Source organism: Amphiura filiformis, chromosome 4, assembly GCF_039555335.1.
Source record: "Amphiura filiformis chromosome 4, Afil_fr2py, whole genome shotgun sequence".
NCBI classification, from domain to species: domain Eukaryota; kingdom Metazoa; phylum Echinodermata; class Ophiuroidea; order Amphilepidida; family Amphiuridae; genus Amphiura; species Amphiura filiformis.
The window spans coordinates 79,784,361-79,802,369 of record NC_092631.1 but is presented as its reverse complement, the minus strand read 5'-3'; the positions used below and the strand labels follow the sequence as shown (position 1 = coordinate 79,802,369).

General features: G+C 36.2%; 1 protein-coding gene across 1 annotated transcript in view; it reads left to right on the top strand.

Moving 5' to 3' along the window:
• Positions 1-16,402, top strand: part of LOC140151483 (gamma-aminobutyric acid type B receptor subunit 1-like) — a 41,736-nt gene extending 25,334 nt beyond the window's left edge. Inside the window, exons 8-17 of the mRNA XM_072173834.1 lie at positions 4,524-4,621; positions 4,781-4,844; positions 5,713-5,805; positions 6,050-6,200; positions 7,698-7,830; positions 9,117-9,224; positions 9,498-9,620; positions 10,670-10,850; positions 11,850-11,998; positions 15,801-16,402. Coding sequence (XP_072029935.1) covers positions 4,524-4,621; positions 4,781-4,844; positions 5,713-5,805; positions 6,050-6,200; positions 7,698-7,830; positions 9,117-9,224; positions 9,498-9,620; positions 10,670-10,850; positions 11,850-11,998; positions 15,801-15,887 — 1,187 coding nt within the window. The 3' untranslated portion in view covers positions 15,888-16,402. The remainder of the gene's footprint in view (positions 1-4,523; positions 4,622-4,780; positions 4,845-5,712; positions 5,806-6,049; positions 6,201-7,697; positions 7,831-9,116; positions 9,225-9,497; positions 9,621-10,669; positions 10,851-11,849; positions 11,999-15,800) is intronic.
• The last annotated feature ends 1,607 nt before the right edge of the window (positions 16,403-18,009 follow it).

The window sequence follows — 18,009 nt, the reverse complement described above, 5'->3', positions numbered from 1 at the left end:
ATAACTTCAATAATTTTTATCTCGACAACTGAACATAGTAGACTTTTTTAATTAAAATTGGAACGATGCATTTTGTTGGTGTACATAAGGGTTTTTTCATTGAGGTCAAAGGTCAATAAGGGGGTAATAAGGTCAATCAAAAATTTTTTAAAAATCAAATCCATGTATAAGTTCCGATTAAGCTGAAATTCACCAGGAATATTTCCTATGACATCCTAAGCACAATGCAAGCGCAGTTGACCCCATCCGTGACCCAGTGTTTAAGTTATAAGGTCAAATGTCAAATTTCGAAAATTGGCCCAATCGAGCTCAAATTCAACAGGAATGATTTTTACGAAATTCTAAACGTGTTAAAAATATTTATAACCCCAAAGATTTAGGGATCGAAGGTCAAATTGACCCGTTAACCTTATTTCCTGTGCGGGAGTCGGCTTGTACCCGTTCTATGGAACGGCGGTTTCTAGTTATTTGTTACCTTTTGTATTGAAAAAAGCATAAAGAATAGATTCCTATTTAAATGTAATGTCAGCTTTCACTGATCATATTGCCCATTTCAATTTCGAGCCAAACAAATGAGGTAAAGCGAAATTTCATTCCAACACCTACAATGCGTGTATTAGGTCGCCAATCGTATTATTATCATGAATTTTGGCGTTGCTTTACACAGCTAGGACGAACAAACAAGACGTAAGACGAATAGCGATAGGCACACAGTTTATACGTCACTGGTTCAATGATTCAATAATACACACAAACGCAACGTGTTTAGCCACCACTCGACCTGCGAACTCTGAATAAAACAGAAGATCTCCGACTTTATTATAAAAAACTTAATTTTACTGTAATTAAAGCACTTCATACTTATAGTCTTCCATATGGTATTTTAATACAACAAAAAGTAGAAATTCAACAATTCAGGGCGTCGCTGTGGACCAAATTATACATTATGGCTTTAAACGGTGCAGGGTGCTTACCAGTTGTGATTATCATGACACTCTGGGATATAGGGGTCGAGCCTCGAGTCTGGTCGAGTTACATGGGATTAGAGATTCGCGTCTTTGAGGGTCCAGTCGAGTCCGAATTGAGTCGCGTCATTCGATACGAGTCAAGTCAAATCTGGACTATGGCCTTAATGTTGAACTGCATAAATATTCCGACATGCAGATGAATTTAATACAAGTTGTGCTTAGTATGTGAAATTGCAAACAATTATTTTCATAATGTAACAACAACAATAAAAAGTTCACGTTAAATCATTGATACATCATGAGCAGAACGTTATTGTCGTGTTGTGTTGTGACCTACCCTTAGAAATGAATTAAATGTATAGTTATGTCAATAGCTAGAGGAATCATAAACAAAGACAATCATGTCAATAGCTAGAGGAATCATAAACAAAGACAATCAAATACATTTTGATGAAAGTTTATTCGATTTTTTAACATTTATCACAAAAACGGAATGTAATTTTAACTAGAGTCAACAGACGCTGAATACAAGCCGCAATTTGACCCCTATAACTTGACCCCTGGGTTACGGATGGGGTCAACTGCTCTTGCATTGTGCTTAGGATGTCATAAGAAATATTCCTGGTGAATTTCAGCTTAATCGGAACTTATACATGGATTTTGATTTTTGAAAATTTTGATTGACCTTTTGACCCCCTTATTGACCTTTGACCTCAATGAAAAAAAACCTTATGTACACCGACAAAATGCATTGTTCCAATTTTCCAAAAAATTCTAACATGTTCAGTTCTTGAGATAAAAATTCTTGAAGTTATTCAGCTAAAAACAGGAAGTGACCCCTTAATGACCTTTGACCCCCAAAATAAAAATACCATGCATACATCAGGGAACACTAATTTATGTATGTTGGTTATATTATTCTGGTCTGTTTACATTTTGAGATAAAAATTTTTTAAAGATTTTTGATCATTTTGGTTTTTGACCGGAAGTAACCCCTTAATGACCTTTGACCCCAAAACTGTAGGCATCCTAAAGACCCTGGCTAGTAGCAATGCATGTGCTAATGGCGACTCTCTGCTATGTAATTTGTAAAGACAGTGATTTTTTGAATATTTTTTACAAATTTTTCAGATTTTGACCGGAAATGACCCCTTAATGACCTTTGACCTCAATTCTTTTTAGAAAGTTTTAAGCACTGCCACATGTTGATTCATATGCATGAGTCAGATGATCATTGCATGTAATTTGTGGAAGGAGTCAGATGACCATTATAGCTAGGTCAAAGGTCACAGCGAGATCAAAGTCAAATGGAAGGTTTGGCCTAGCCCAATGGTCATTTGGGTCAACTTTGGTTGAAATCTGTCAATCCCTTGCGGAGCTACATGCAGTTGATTGCGGTTGCCAGAAGAAAGAAGAAAGAAGAAAGAAGAAAGAAGAATTGAGAAGAGACAGCACAAGCCGACGTTTGACGTCGGCTTGTAATCATATTCATTTGCGTAATTTATATTATATACCTTTTAGATGTTTGGTACAAGTTATGTTTGTTTTTACACATAAATATTTTGTGAGCGTACACTTCAAACGAGCCGTAAAGTCGGCAAATTGTATTCTGAGATGCAGTGTAAAATGTGCGTGTGAAGGTCGTATTTATAGGTACCTCAATTAGGCACAACATGTTTCTCATTTAATAGCGTTTAAACCAATTAATAATTATATTGCTGAAGAGGATAATAATCTTCTACCTATTTCTATAGAATCATTAATTAGCTCTAGTCTTTGTTTGCTTTGGCTAAATCCTGCTCAAGTAGTGGGTTACAATTGCATTGTATTTTGTTTAGGTATGTATAACCAACAATTAACTATGAGAGGACATTCCTGAACCTCGTTGACTTGGGGATGATTTGAAATGACCGCCAATTATGACTTTATTACCAGCAATGTGTAAAAAGAGACACATGTAGAACCGGAAAAGGTACCATTTTGTTGAAGGAGCACCCAGCTTCTGGATATCATTTGAAAGATATACCATTGTAAAGCATCTGATATATATTTTCTAAACTCGAAATAAAACAAAATTGACCGGGCCGACTTTACGGCTGATTCGTAGCGTCCGATCACATATTGCTCTTGTAAAGACATGGTAATATAAGAAAATCAACTACATTCATAACATAATAATCATTCAGATGATTTAAAACATACTCAAATAGCTCGCACATGACAAATGTCAGAGTGACAAAACACATAAAAAGCCAAATACTAACACTGAAAGTAAGATTGGAATACTATAACAGTAATTTGGTTGGTAATATTGATATATTAAAATATTCTTTACAAAACTATGGTGCAGCCTCATTTTGATTATTGTAGCTTATCATAATAGTCGTTTTAGATAACATTGTCATAAACTTGATACAATACAAAAGCGATATGCACTTCAAAAGCGGTATGCGCGGTTATAAAGCATGTTACGTAAATTTGATAATGAAACCAATTTATATTATCCATTGTTCATACATACTCACGATATAACAACGTTTCTGATTGGATTTTCGCTCTCTTTTGCTGGTCATAAATACCGTTTATGACCAGTACGCAGGGCATAAACAAGCTGCGTCACGCAGCGTTGGAACCCAATTAACACGATCCACGATTTGCTAGTGTTGCGTACACGCGCATGTCACCGCGCCCATCTCACGCGGAGCGCAAAAGATGACGCGTATCACGCGTTGACTCCCGGCCATTGACCTCATGAGCCGAGCTGCTTCCTGCAAGTAGGCCTACTCATTTTCTTCCAATTTATGAAGGAAAACGGTATGGAAAACGTTATTTAAACTTGTAAACCCTTATTATTTTCATCATCTGTATTGCCTTGCTAAGAATGTTGGGTATATGAACGGGGTTCATTCAGGATTTCAGGCATGATCGCTGTTTATGCCCTCGGCTTTCGCCTCGGGCATAAACAGCGATCATGCCCTCAATCCTATGAATGAACCCCTAATTAATAAACAATATATTAACCAAACAAATCAATCCTTTTTGACCTTCAAATACAATGTGCTGGAAATTTATTCGATTTTCCAATATTTATCACAAAAACTGAATGCAATTTTAGTCATATTCATCTCTGTGCATTTAGATAATTATTTAAGTCAAGTCAAACGGTCGAGTCTGAGTGACTGGAGTCTTGAGTTGATTTTGAGTCATTAAAGTGTCCAATCCGAGTCATTTGTGACTTAGAACTCGAGTCGAGGTACGAACCCTAAAATGTCGAGTCCGAGTCAAATCGAGAAGTGTCAAATCATTAGAGTCGAGACGTCACAAGACTGCAAACTAATACTCCACTTCCGTAACCATGTTGACACCTGCTTTGAGCTCTTCTTGAGGGTCCAAGTAGCCTATATCATGATATTATTTGTCAATTGAATTCCAAGAACGTGACTTATCTTGCATCAACGAGTATATATCAGAACACTAAAAACCGTTTCCTTTTAAACATCACATTATCAATATACTTCCTTATTTTGAGTATACGATTCGATTTTTCCCATGCAGATGAGAACAAGGATTTAACGTCTTTCAATTACGATGATTCCGAAACAATGGAAGTGTTATTTGACATAATTGAAGAGACAAGTTTTCGTGGAGTTTCGGTAAATAATTACATTATAAACAGGATAATAATAATTATAATAATGATGATAATATTTGACTTTTAATTCGCTTTATAATGAAACCCGCTTTGCTTGCATAAAACGATTATGCTAGTTTTTCATGCTTTTAAATATTATTATATTCTCTTCATTTTACAGGGGCCCGTTAAATTCACATCAACAGGAGATAGAATTGGCCTCATGGTTGTTGAGCAGAATCAAAGTAAGCAAACTGATTTACATCTAGTCCATTATAGTTTAAGAGTACCACACAGACACAGTTATACGTAGGACAACAATATATGTAGTCAAATCGTGATTTCTGCACAGCGAAGAATACAGGTTAATAAAACATGTCCCTACATAACCTGTCAGGTGGATTTCAATGTGACACTTAGAGAATAAAGATATTGTTTTTAGCCCCTGGAGTGTATCTATCGTCTCATATAACACAGGCGACATCATTATTTTAAGTAAAACAACGAGGCGAAGCCGAGTTGTTTTACGCCAACGTCAACGTATCACGTCAACGTATCGCGTTGATGCACACGCGCTGACCCGTGTGATATCGTGTCACATCACACGGGTAAAGAACCAATGAGATTGCAGGAACGTTCTCAAGTGTTTAAGAATCCCCTTTACACTCAGCATAATGCTACGGACTGTTTGTAGCTTTGGTCGTCGGTATGTGCGATAGCCACGACGATAATACGTACGCAATTGTTAAAAGACATTTTTAAATGTACTTACACATTTTAAAATAATTTTTGCGACCCAGCACCCTTTTGATATTTTGTATATACCTGAATACAAAATACTCACTATTAAAAGAGTTGTTGATTGTTATTTGAATATGTGAATATAATGTTCCGAAGTATTTCTAGCATCCCCTATTATACTGATTGTCCATTATGTGTACAAAAAAATAAATATATCGTATTAACGGTAATATTCTTAGCTTTTAACATCATCAGGCAAATTCGCAAAGTCTCTAACTGCATGTCTATAGAGTTTTTTTGGTATCCAAGCTTGCATTATGTGAACACTACAGTTAGAGATCTTCTTATCAGCGCCTTCATTCCAATTTCCAGATGGTGTTGAAAAGCGTGTAGCAATTTACGATACATTCAAGCCTGGGCAAGATAAATTTTCATGGTTGAAGGAGACGCCCATTTCATGGCATAGTAAGTTTCGTACGTTTTATCATAAGGTATACACAATAAAAGGTATATTCTATTTTCGATGGCAACTAGGTAGTAATACCTCTGCTTATGTCAGATAAGAGATATCAGTGCTTCTGTAATAGATTCACCAAAGTGTGAGATTATATGAATTTTGCAAATGTAGCCTATACCGCGGCATGTGTTTTGCGTTTTCTTACGTGGCATTCGACACCATGCCGTTTTGTGTATGTTTTGCTTGTTTCAGACGGAGAGCCTCCGGCTGATTCAGTTCGAGAAGAAGAGATTTTCATGGCGATTTCTACAAAGGCATTCATCTTCATGATAATATTAAGCTCCACAGGCATTCTGCTGGCTATTATACTTCTTATCTTTAACCTTGTTTACAGAAATCGCAGGTATTTAATATATCGATTTTCTTTTCTTCTTCTTTTGTTTTTGTCAAAATAAAGATGTAATTGTGTAGTCAATAAAATATTCACATGCGCACTCTTGGTAAAATAATGAAACAAATCTAGAGCTGGAACTTAGATTTATCATATATCATTTTGATCAATATCACAAAAAACGTGTTTCTAATGTAACATTTCCCTTATAATATAGCAATTTCATAAAGCCGAACATTTCCGTTTATCGTTGGGCTCATTAATGCAAAGTGTATCTTAATGACTGCACCCAGATATTTTGTAGAGATTATTGAAATCACTACTGCTTCCAAATGTAACATTCAACTCGAAATAGACCAAGGATGTAGCATAAATGCCTTTCATTTCAATTCAGCTACATTATTTTTGTTATTTAAAAGTGCCTTTAATGTTGCTCTTCAATAATATGAAGCACTTATTTCGCTGTGGATAGCACTTACTCATTTAGTATCACGTAATGTGACATTTACTTGTGACAAATGCTCCTTCACTATATGCATCTAATGTAATCCCAGCTGGCATGGGTATTTAAATGTATTTTTACATAGTGTTTTTATAAAGTATATTGTATTGTGCAATTCTATATTATTATCTGTATTTCTCATATTTTTATTTTAATGTATGTGTTTAAAAAAGTTTTTTGATGTATTTTGTTTTGACCCCTGGGCACCCCTGAAAAACAGTGCTTGCACTGATGGGGTTTCCCCAGGCAAAATAAGAACTAATAAAATAAAATAAAAATAAATAAAATTGCCGACTATAATCGCATTTTTGTCTGGTCTCAGGTCAGAGTTATTGTTGACCAATGTCTTTAGAAATAAATATTTCTATATATACTCTATATCAACAAATCATTATATTTTTCTTTTATAGAACCATGAAACTATTTAATTGTTGACCAACTGTTTAGAAACACATATCTCTACAGGGTGTTCCTGAAAGCTTAATTGTTTGGGCATTTTAATACCACAACTAAATATTAGTAAATAACTGGTGTTGTTGAGTAATAAATTAGCTATCACATGCTTTTTAAATTTTGACTCTTTACCTCACGGTTCTTGAAATATAAGAATTTTTGCGAAACTCCCTCATTGTCAAACCTTTTCACGGATTCAAATATCAATCGATGATCTGTATTCGGAGTGCCAATTACTGCGAATCATCAGCTCTTGAGGCGTCTATTGTCATTACTAGATATTTGACTCCGTGGAACGGATTGAAAATGATGTAGTTTCGTAACATTTTTTTAATTTCAAATATGGAGCTGCCAATTGTTAAAATTTGAAGAAAAAAAAATGTGATAGCTGATATATTAATCAACAACATCGATTATTTATCGATTATATATGTTTGGTTTATGCGTTAAAATTCACACCAAAAAAAACAACAGTTTCTGACGATACAGTTCCTTCTGGGACATCATGTATAAGGTACTCTCTATCAACAAATCATTACGTTTGTCGTTTACAGAACCATCAAGCTATCTAGCCCATATCTTAATAACCTTATTATTATTGGAGCTTTGCTGTCATACATATCCATTATAATTAGAGGAATAGACATCGGACGTGTGTCTCTATCTGTGTATCTTATAATGTGCAAGGTAAATATTTTGATTCAATTAACTTTATTAAAAACTAAAATCAAACATCTTCTGGAAATCTCAAAGAGGTTTTGTTCTTGTTTTCATCAAGATCCCAGTAAGAAATGTACAGAAATAAGAGTAAGAAAACAATATTTGCCTACAGTGCGTGGAAAAGTCACAAAACTAATGTATTTTAAGATCACTTAAAACTGGCTACGGACCCTTAAATATAGCTAAATAAAATAGCTGGTTCTTAGCATAATACAAAGAAGCTTGACAATGAGGCAACTTAATGCAGAATTAGAAATGCATGGCTATATGGTCATAACGAAGTGAAGACCTGAAGAAATTACAAAGCTTTAGGCATCACATCCAATTTGGTCCTATAGAACTATCGGTGCCCGGTTAGATACCGATGACTCTTAACATCATTCCCGGGAGATGTAGTAGACTGTATCAAGCATAATAATTAACTATTGCATAGTGTTATTGTTTTCCTTTCAAATAAAAACGAACGCACTGTACAAATGTTCAGGGTACGATAAAAAGTGCCATCGGTTCCCTTTTCGGGCACTGATAGCGCTATAGGACCAAAAAGATGTTGTGCTTTACTTCACAAGATATTCCTTTAAACAAGACAGACTGCTTCTATGTGTTCCTTTGAAGTTGTTACATATTATTGACGGCTTAGTTATTAGTTACTAAATTATAAATAATTTAATCTGGTCAATCAGAAAAAATCACTTTTTAGATTCAGATGGAATCACTGACTTAGCGACCAAAACGTTAGGTCTTCAGCTAGGTGGATGACTTTGGGTCATCCGAGGTAAGCCGGTGATGAAGTTGTTTGATGAGCCGATCCCAACCATACGACACGTTGATTCTAACGCCCATTCTCCTAGCTGTTGAAGGATGGTTAATGATCGGCTTGTGCCCATACTGCTTTTTGACTCCCCGTTCAAACCACGGGAACTAGGGTATTAAAGCTAACTTGTAAAATGGTTGTGATCGGGTCATCAAACAACTTCCTCGCCGGTTCATCTCGAAAGACCCTAGGTGAAGACTAAATGTTTTGATCACAATGTCAGATATTCTATCTGACCAAAATATTGAGTTTTTCTGGTTGACCAGATAAATTATTCAAAATGGGAACTTTTTCCAGATTACTGAGTATACTGTACTGTAGTGATTAGTTTCACTATGAGGGCATAAAGTCGAAATGATAGTGTGGCTAAATTAATCTTATTCGATTCAGATTTAATCAACGGTTATTGACATTTTTAAGAATATAATGTTACTTTCAGGTTGACACTTGGTGCTTATCGATTGGTTTTGCGCTTGCATTTGGTGCTATGTTTAGTAAAACATGGAGAGTACATAAAATCTTTACCTCAAAGACTGCAAAGAAAATAGTAAGTATCATAGTCGTCGTTGAATCTTTCTGTTTCAATCTTTGTAATTTTCTGCAACAAATGCTTGGTCGATTATGGCATTATTTCTGGTGGCTCCTGTCTGAATATTACCTACCGTCTTTTCAGCTACACCTCATCCTCTCAGACAAACGTAATACACTGACGTTAGAATATAGACAGAATTCAAATAATACTCGTCGAAGTTAATAAAAGCTTTATAAAAAAAAGGTATTATACTCCAGATAAATAATTGCTTACCATTATTTATTGCAGGTTATCAAAGATGTGCAACTTTATGGCTCAGTTGCTGTTCTGCTAGTCATCGTTATAATCATTTTAGTATTGTGGGAGATACTCGATCCCCTAAGAATAGCAAGACAACGAGAAGAAACTCAGGTACATAAATACTCATCAAAAGTTATATGGAATGGGATACAAGGAACTAAAGAAGACAAATCAGTAAATAGAAATGAACGGATGTGTCATTAACATGTTCCTGAGTTAAGTAAAGACGGGATAGAAGTATAAGAGTTTCCCGGAAGAGTTTGACAGAGCAATCAGTGGTGGGCGGAATTTAGAGATAGTTGTACCCAGACCTTCCGGTTGCAGTTGCAAGTGCTAATTTTAATCGTCAATGCAAAAAAAAAGGCGGTAGAAAGGCTAGCGTATTATGTGGTGTGATCAAGCAAAATCAGTCTGAAGTCGGATATATTCAATTTTCAGTTTTTATAGAATTAATGTAAACAACATTTGCAAAGCTACATTTACAAAAAACACCATTGAATTTTAACAACCAATTCAAAAGATACGAGCAGTTAAAGAGTTTCCAAAACAATAGGAAGAATAGGGAATAATTTCCTTTGTTTTGCTATATCTCAAAATTAATATTTTCGACTTCCGACTGATTTTGCTTGATCACATCACATATACATCATTGAACGAAATATGATAGCATTAGGATGGATTTTATACTTTCCTTATTGCTTTTGGCAATGTGGTACACAGAGGGCAGCAAACAGAATTTGCAAACAGCTCTTTTGAATTGCTGCTCGTCTTACATGCTCTTTAATATATAGATAGTAAATAATAGTAAACGGGTTGGTGTAATATTATGGCCACTACCAAAAGAAGCCCGCTCATAAAATATCAATATGGCTGGGAAGCTATTACATCTGGATTGTGATGGTTAAAATATAATGACTTTGTAACAGATGGATTGTTAATTATTGCTCGCCGGTTTGACTCCCCGCGTGGCAATAAGCGAGCCTAATTGTCGATCCATACTCGTCACGCAAGTTTTTTAAGGATCTTCGGTTTTATCTTGCTTTTCGAACTGCGGGCCTCTTTGAATATTCTTGTCCCGTCAAAACGCTTCTACTCGTTGATTTATTTAGTTTATAATAGACTTAACAAAACCTTCCATTGGGTAAAACATTTCTTTTCAGGTACAAGAGGTGGGAGGTGTGATATTAGTACCAATTCGTCATTATTGCTTGTCAAATTACCTTTCATATTGGAATGGAGCCTTGTTTGGTGTGGATGGCCTTTTGCTGATATTTGGTGCATTTCTAGCATACGAGACACGACACGTGAGAGTACCAGCACTTAATGATTCCAAGTATATTGGTAAGGCTACCAGCACTTAACGATTCCAAGTATATAAGTAAGGCTACCAGCACTTAATGATTCCAAGTATATTGGTAAGGCTACCAGCACTTAATGATTCCAAGTATATCGGTAAGGCTACCAGCACTTAATGATTCCAAGTATATTGGTAAGGCTACCAGCACTTAATGATTCCAAGTATATCGGTAAGGCTACCAGCACTTAATGATTCCAAGTACATTGGTAAGGCTACCAGCACTTAATGATTCCAAGTATATTGGTAAGGCTACCAGCACTTAATGATTCCAAGTATATCGGTAAGGCTACCAGCACTTAATGATTCCAAGTACATTGGTAAGGCTACCAGCACTTAATGATTCCAAGTATATCGGTAAGGCTACCAGCACTTAATGATTCCAAGTATATTGGTAAGGCTACCAGCACTTAATGATTCCAAGTATATCGGTAAGGCTACCAGCACTTAATGATTCCAAGTACATTGGTAAGGCTCAAAGGAAGTCATACAGCATCTCCCATAATATCCTGCATCAAATGAATCTACAAGCCAATAATACATTTTTTTTTTTTTTAAATGTAGATATTTATACAGCGCTTTATGCCGTAAACAGCCTCAAAGCGCTTTACATTTATTCCGCCGTCATTAGAATAATCGGAACCACGTTTGCAGCCTACAAATGGCGCAGGGTTCATCAGTAAAAACGACTGTGACTACCCCTAACAGCTTCCCATTGCACCTGGGTGGGGTGAGGCAAGCAAGGCAAAGCGCCTTGCCCAAGGGCACATGTACAACACGGTGGCGGGACGGGGACTCGAACCCACGCACGTCGAGCAAGCTCTCAGATTATGAGTCCAAGGCCGTATCCACTGAGCCACCGTGCCCTCCTCAGTCAGTCTCCTCTTAATAACAGTCTGTCGTGTTCCCATACGTTTTTCCGTTGCCAAAATGTTTTCAGTTTTTTTCCGCCCAATACCTTTTCTTTTTTATTTTCTTATTCTCAGGAATGAGCATCTACAACGTTGTAATTCTTTCGTTCATCGGCGTTCCAGTATCATTTGTTCTTGACGACATAGATGCACATTTCATCATTATCAGCATGTTTTTAATTTTTGCGACGACGCTTACATTGTGCTTAGTGTTTATTCCAAAGGTAAGATGGCCAGGCAATGTTTATTATTTTAATATTATATATTTAATACCAAGCTTGTGTGATGTGTCTAACCTACAACTATATATACTGCGCCAAAACAATATCCTTACACTTAATTTTAAAACTAAACCATATTTTGGTAAATTTATTTGAATGTTTACTTGATGCACTTTACTTCTTGAGGTCACATTGGATTCAATGTAGTGTCATAATGTGCATCTATTAAAAAAACAAATTTACCTCAAATTGAGGTTCAGTTTTGAAATTGTGATTATTTTTCCAAGTGTAAGGATACTTTTATGGCGCAGTATAATAAACCTACTTAATATCAAGCAATATGTTTAACCTACAACTACATACCTATTGAAAATTATGACCGGCATGGTCAAGTTCCAAAGAAATAGATATGTGCGATGCACAAAATCAGATGTCTATTATTATATATTGTGTGTGCTCTCTGAAAAAGCTGCTATAACGGCGCCATCTTTTACGAAAAAATATTTCCCGTTCCCACTCTCGAGGCGCACTATTATTTCGTGCATTTTACAGTAATGAAGTTTAGTGCGTTATAAACAAGAAAACGCTCAGCTTGACAACGCAACCTGTGTTACAGACCATGTACCTATATTGTCCATGGAGAGATAAACTGCTGGGTAAACCTAAACCTAAACAATGCGATTTATAAAGCGCCTTTTACAAAAGTAGGCAAAGCGCTAAAAGAGAGAAAGACAAGAAAGGAAAAAGAGCTAATGAGTGGGAAAGAGGTGGGTTTTAAAGAGATTCTTGAACGTGGTAATATTTTCTTGACCTCGGACAGTGGTGGGCAACTCGTTCCAAAGGCGCGGCCCACTGTTGAAAAGGCGCGATCGCCAGCTTGTTTCTTGGAACGAGGCACTTCAAATGTGACAGCAGGGTACCACACACTATAGAAACCACTCGCGCCAAGTCACTCGATGTAAGCCCTTTGATGTTCTGTCGCTTCTTCAGCGCCCCACTCGTGGTTTGCTGCTCAACCAGGTCCTATGGATAGTCGTGATCTTATCACTCAGAGGCTATTTTAACGTGCTTCCTGGGACGTTCGTGCAGTGAGATTAAAAATCCGTGCAGTGACAATTAAATGTGGAGTATACACGAAATGCTAGAGTCTTTCTTTCTTGCAATCACTTTCAGGTAAAAAATACCGTCAAAATGTTCGCACTTTTGACCGCACTTTCAACCTCATTTCATAGGGCCCAATGCATATAGAAATAGTTTGAGAACCGCTACCTTAAAGCAATCACGGACTCAGGGACCACCCCATCCCAAAAAAAGTGGGAGAAAAAAGGAGAACAAAGAGGAGAAATTGGGAAAGGAGAGAAAAGAGAAGAGACAGGGGCAAAAGGAGAAGATACATATTGAATTGCACGCAGGTCTAATTCAGTAGGCCCATGCCTATAAATAGGGGCGGATCCAAGTTTTTGAAGGGGAGCCATTCTTGAAACATTTTCAGGCTTGCTTCGTATGCCCAGATTGTACGGGCAAATACCCCCGGCAAATACCACCTAAGGTGTAGGCCTACCTCTTGGATTAAAGAAAATGTTGCAAACAAAATCATCAAAATTACCTCCATCGAGGTCCGTTTGATTAAAAAAAATTAACTTACCTATCCATTTTTACGATTTTGACACCACCATCTTAGAGCAGGCACAGACGCGGACGCAGGGGGCACCCTCCCAATCAGCACTTCAGCAATTAGCACTTCAGCACTTTTTCTTAAAAACCTCATTTCATAGGGGCCGATGGCAATGGAAATAGTTTAGGAACCGCTACTTTAAAGCAGGTACGGACACATGGGATATCGCGCCCAATAGAAACAGCACTTCATAAACACTTCAGCTCCCGTTTCCTGAAAAACTTATTTTATAGGGCTCGATGCATATAGATATCGTTTATGACCCACTACCTTAGAGCAGGCACAAACACAAGAAGTGTTCAGGAAAAAAATCTGGACGACTGATTGAAGATTATTTTGAATGAACATCATGAAAGTAAATCAAACCCTAAAAGTATAAGTCTAATTTTGTAAACTATAATAATTATTATTTTCCTCAATATATTGAACATGTTGAATGATTAATTGTCCATAATAAAACATTCTATACTCCTAGATTTAATCATGATTAATATAACGTATTCATTTTAAAACCTTTGAGCTTAATGAAGAACCTTATATGGATACAAATTGCGTATTATGTACCCAATAGAACATAAAACTCGATATAAATGCGTCTCATTTCATATTGTAATGACGCTATCCATTTTACGACAAATAACATAAATTACTTCATTATATGTTCATGATTCGTATGTTTTTACACTTTGCTGGTACAATTTAAATAACATACCATCTTCACGATAGATCTGTTATTTCACGTAATTTATTCTAAATCTGTTATTTATTCTCATCATATTTTTCCGACTCTGATATTTGAGATATTTGTATTAGTTGTTGTATATTATGCTTGCTAAGTGCCTAGATCGTATAAATCGTTATTGTAATGTGTTATCACAACCTTTAGCGTAGCGATGCTGCCTGTTGAAAATATCTGAAAGATGTGTCGCACAAAACCTCGAATAAATAAATAAATAAATAAATAAATAAATAAATAAATTCAAAGGTATTAAGATCTGGTATTTGTATAGGGACAAAATTAAATCAAATTTAGGGCATGATTATTATTTTCTCCAGGATCCTATTTGGTACAAAAAGTATGTTCGACTTCTGCGTTTCTTGACTGTGGTTGTTGTTTTTATCACTCCCTCCTGTCCAACTTTCTCCCGGCACCATAATAAAAACCATTGTGCTCTAATATTGACGTCGTCTGGATATTCTCTGGACCAAACGCCTCCCCTCTCCGCGTTTAGACGAATGTTTGCATTTCCGCTAAGTTCTCGCAGCCTAGGTATAATGACCATTCAAATTGAACACCCTGTTCGCCCTGTGACTAGGCTGGTGTTTACTGTTTTATGATAGGAAGCCTCACATCTATTAGAACAGCATCCGATGAGGGTTGTCACATTTTAAACGGAAAACATCTATATTTGGGATCTTCAATAATTATGACCAGTGTATATTAACATTAAAGTAAGAGATTTCTCAATATGAAACAAATAATCCTGGAAATAATGTAAAATTAGTAAAGTAGTACAGTATTATACTTGTTGTCCCCAGGTAAGTGATCTTCAAGGTGCAATTCTTATATCCAGACATTCAGAGGCCACGGTTCTATGGATTACGTAATTAATTATTATGTGTGCATCTTTGCATAAACGTCTTTCTTTAAGTGGTATGAAAGTGGAAGTTATCTTGACTTCTGAATAAAAATGGATTTCATTTCATTCGTTCAATTCATCTTTTTAATCTGGTAAATACTACTTTATAATACTACCGCCCATTCATAAAATACAAGGGCGGATCGTCTTGGCTTTGACCTGAGATATTCGCATACCGTTTGATTTCCAGGGGTCTGGAAGTTGGGTTTGCGTGGAATCTTTGTTTTTTGCAACTGAAGGGCTAGACCGGATTTTTTTCAGCGAAGGCGACGAAATTGTTTGTTTGTTTGTTTTTCCACTAGGTATTGGTCAGGATTTTTTTAATTGTCATGTAATATTGTATAGGCTTACACAGCTTGGTGGGGATAGCGCCTCTCTCTCTCCCCCTCCCCTGGAAGTCAGTGGAGAGAGTGGAGACTTGAAACTGGTAAAAAACATTCGGTATGTCTTAGTTTTAAATTCACACATCATCTTGTTCTCTATTCCACAGTTAATGACTAGAAATCAGGTGATGCCCTCAGGAAGTATGATGCAACAAGACGACCAAAGTCAGCAGGCTAGCCATATACCTAAATAGAAGAGGATAAGAACAATGACAATTATACAAGGGTGTGACACTGAATTTTCAAATGTAGTAAATTTCTTTACATGATAAAGCAATTTTAAACTACAATATATGTGATGCGATCAAGCAAAATATGTAGGAAATATTAAAGTTTCAGTTTCTTATAGGATAGTAAAAGGCATTTACAAAGCTGCATTTTGCAGAAAACCACATTGAAATTGAACAACCAGTTCCAAAGATAATGAGCAATTAAAGAGTTTCCAAAACAACAGGAAACAAAAGGAAATATTTCCTTTGTCTGGCTATATTTCAAAATCAATATTTCCGAGTTCCGACTGATTTTGCTTGATCGCATCACATATGTTTCTAAATACGTCACACAACAGCAATGACCCGGGAACAGTAATTACGATAAACGATTGACAATCACTAATTAATTACAGCGTTTGATCACAACGATTTGTCTCATTATTTTGCCAATTGGTCTTTGCTGTGATGACGATTGCTGTGTCTTTTTACTTGATCATTGGTCCCAGATACTTCAGGCTAATAATGAGCTTATATGTAATTGATGCCGATTTTACATTGGTTGATCGAAATAAATACAGTATTATGAAGACGGATCATGGTGTTGTCAAACACATGTTAGAACAATTCATGTACTTTTGTGATATTCTCGAATCTAAACGCATAATTATTTGTTCTGAATTATGTGTGTGTGTGTGATTCTCTCAAATTTGATAAATTTTTACTGCTTAAAAAATTCGGTATCTATTTTTTTTTTGCGCTCTAAAGCAGGTTTACATACAATTCATGTGTGCAAACTGCAAAGAGTCAAATCTTTTAAAATATCTATGTTTTATTATGGTAATTAAAATTGAGAAGAACAAACTTTTGCAGTATGTTTCGAATTATAATTGTATTCATCTCATCTCATCTCACCTCAGGTTGTTTCATCCTGTGTTGTATGAAACCCTTGTACATCCACAGGCGGCACCAGGAATTCTTTTCGGGTGCATTAGGGATCAAGTGATTTTTTTTTTGGGTGGGAGCAAAATCAACCAAATGCGATTTGGGTGTTTTCAACTGTTTTGCCTCAAAAGTTGCCCAAGTAGTGTGAAGACATTTTCGTCTTTGTTTTTCGTCTTTGTTTTTGTCTATCAATTGTCCTTGTTTCTTGCCATGTGTCATGTCAATTGTCATACCGCTTCTCCAATCTTTTCCATGATGTCTTTGACTTCTATTTTGCTTCATTCATATGTCACTGCTCCTGACTCTATCCTGTAGAATTATGTTTAGCATACGTCACTCTTGCTATAGCCGTGATGAGCTTTTGTCCAAGATCTTTAGTTGTAGACCAGGTGCTAGCACCTTAAGTCATGGTGGGTAGCACACAATGATTGTTTGTTCTTACGCCTCTTCAATGTCACTGGTAGCTTTTTATCACAAAGGGTGTCTTTGTAACCTACAAAACAATGCCAGTCTTGATTCTCAGTAAACTTCATCTCGTGTGGTTTTTTTTTTTACATGACTGTCTTGTACAGATACCTGTAAAAATCTGCCTCCATGTTCTCTCTCGGTTCATTATTTCAATGGACTCTTTAGCCTATTGCCAAAGTTGGTTACGTATTTCGTTTTCCCTGTATTTTCAGTCCAATTTTCTTGCTCTCGTTCAACTAACTCGTCCCTAACTGAAGGGGACGGGTACTTTATCTGCAAATATCAGATCAGTTCTCCGTCTATATTAATACCTCTCTTTGAAGTCTAGTTGCTTGAAAACTTGTTACATGGCAGCTGTGTATGTGTTTGGAGATATTGTATGCCCTCTTTATGTGGCTAGGGTTGGAGACATCCTTATCTATGTGGATTTTAGAGTTTGTATTAATATTTCCTGTCCTTCGTTAAGATCAATATTCTTTTTAAGGCTACAAAAAAGTAGCAATGCTCCACTGAATCAAACGATATAATTATTGTGGTTTATTGTATTTCCTCTCTAGTGAGATTCTTCTGCCCATTTGTTGATACGAATGTGAGCTGTCATCTTTATATCTTGCCACTATTCTTGGATACTGATGGATACTACTTCACTCCAGTTACACCCGGGGTTCAGTGCACCCATGTTCAGTGACGGCAC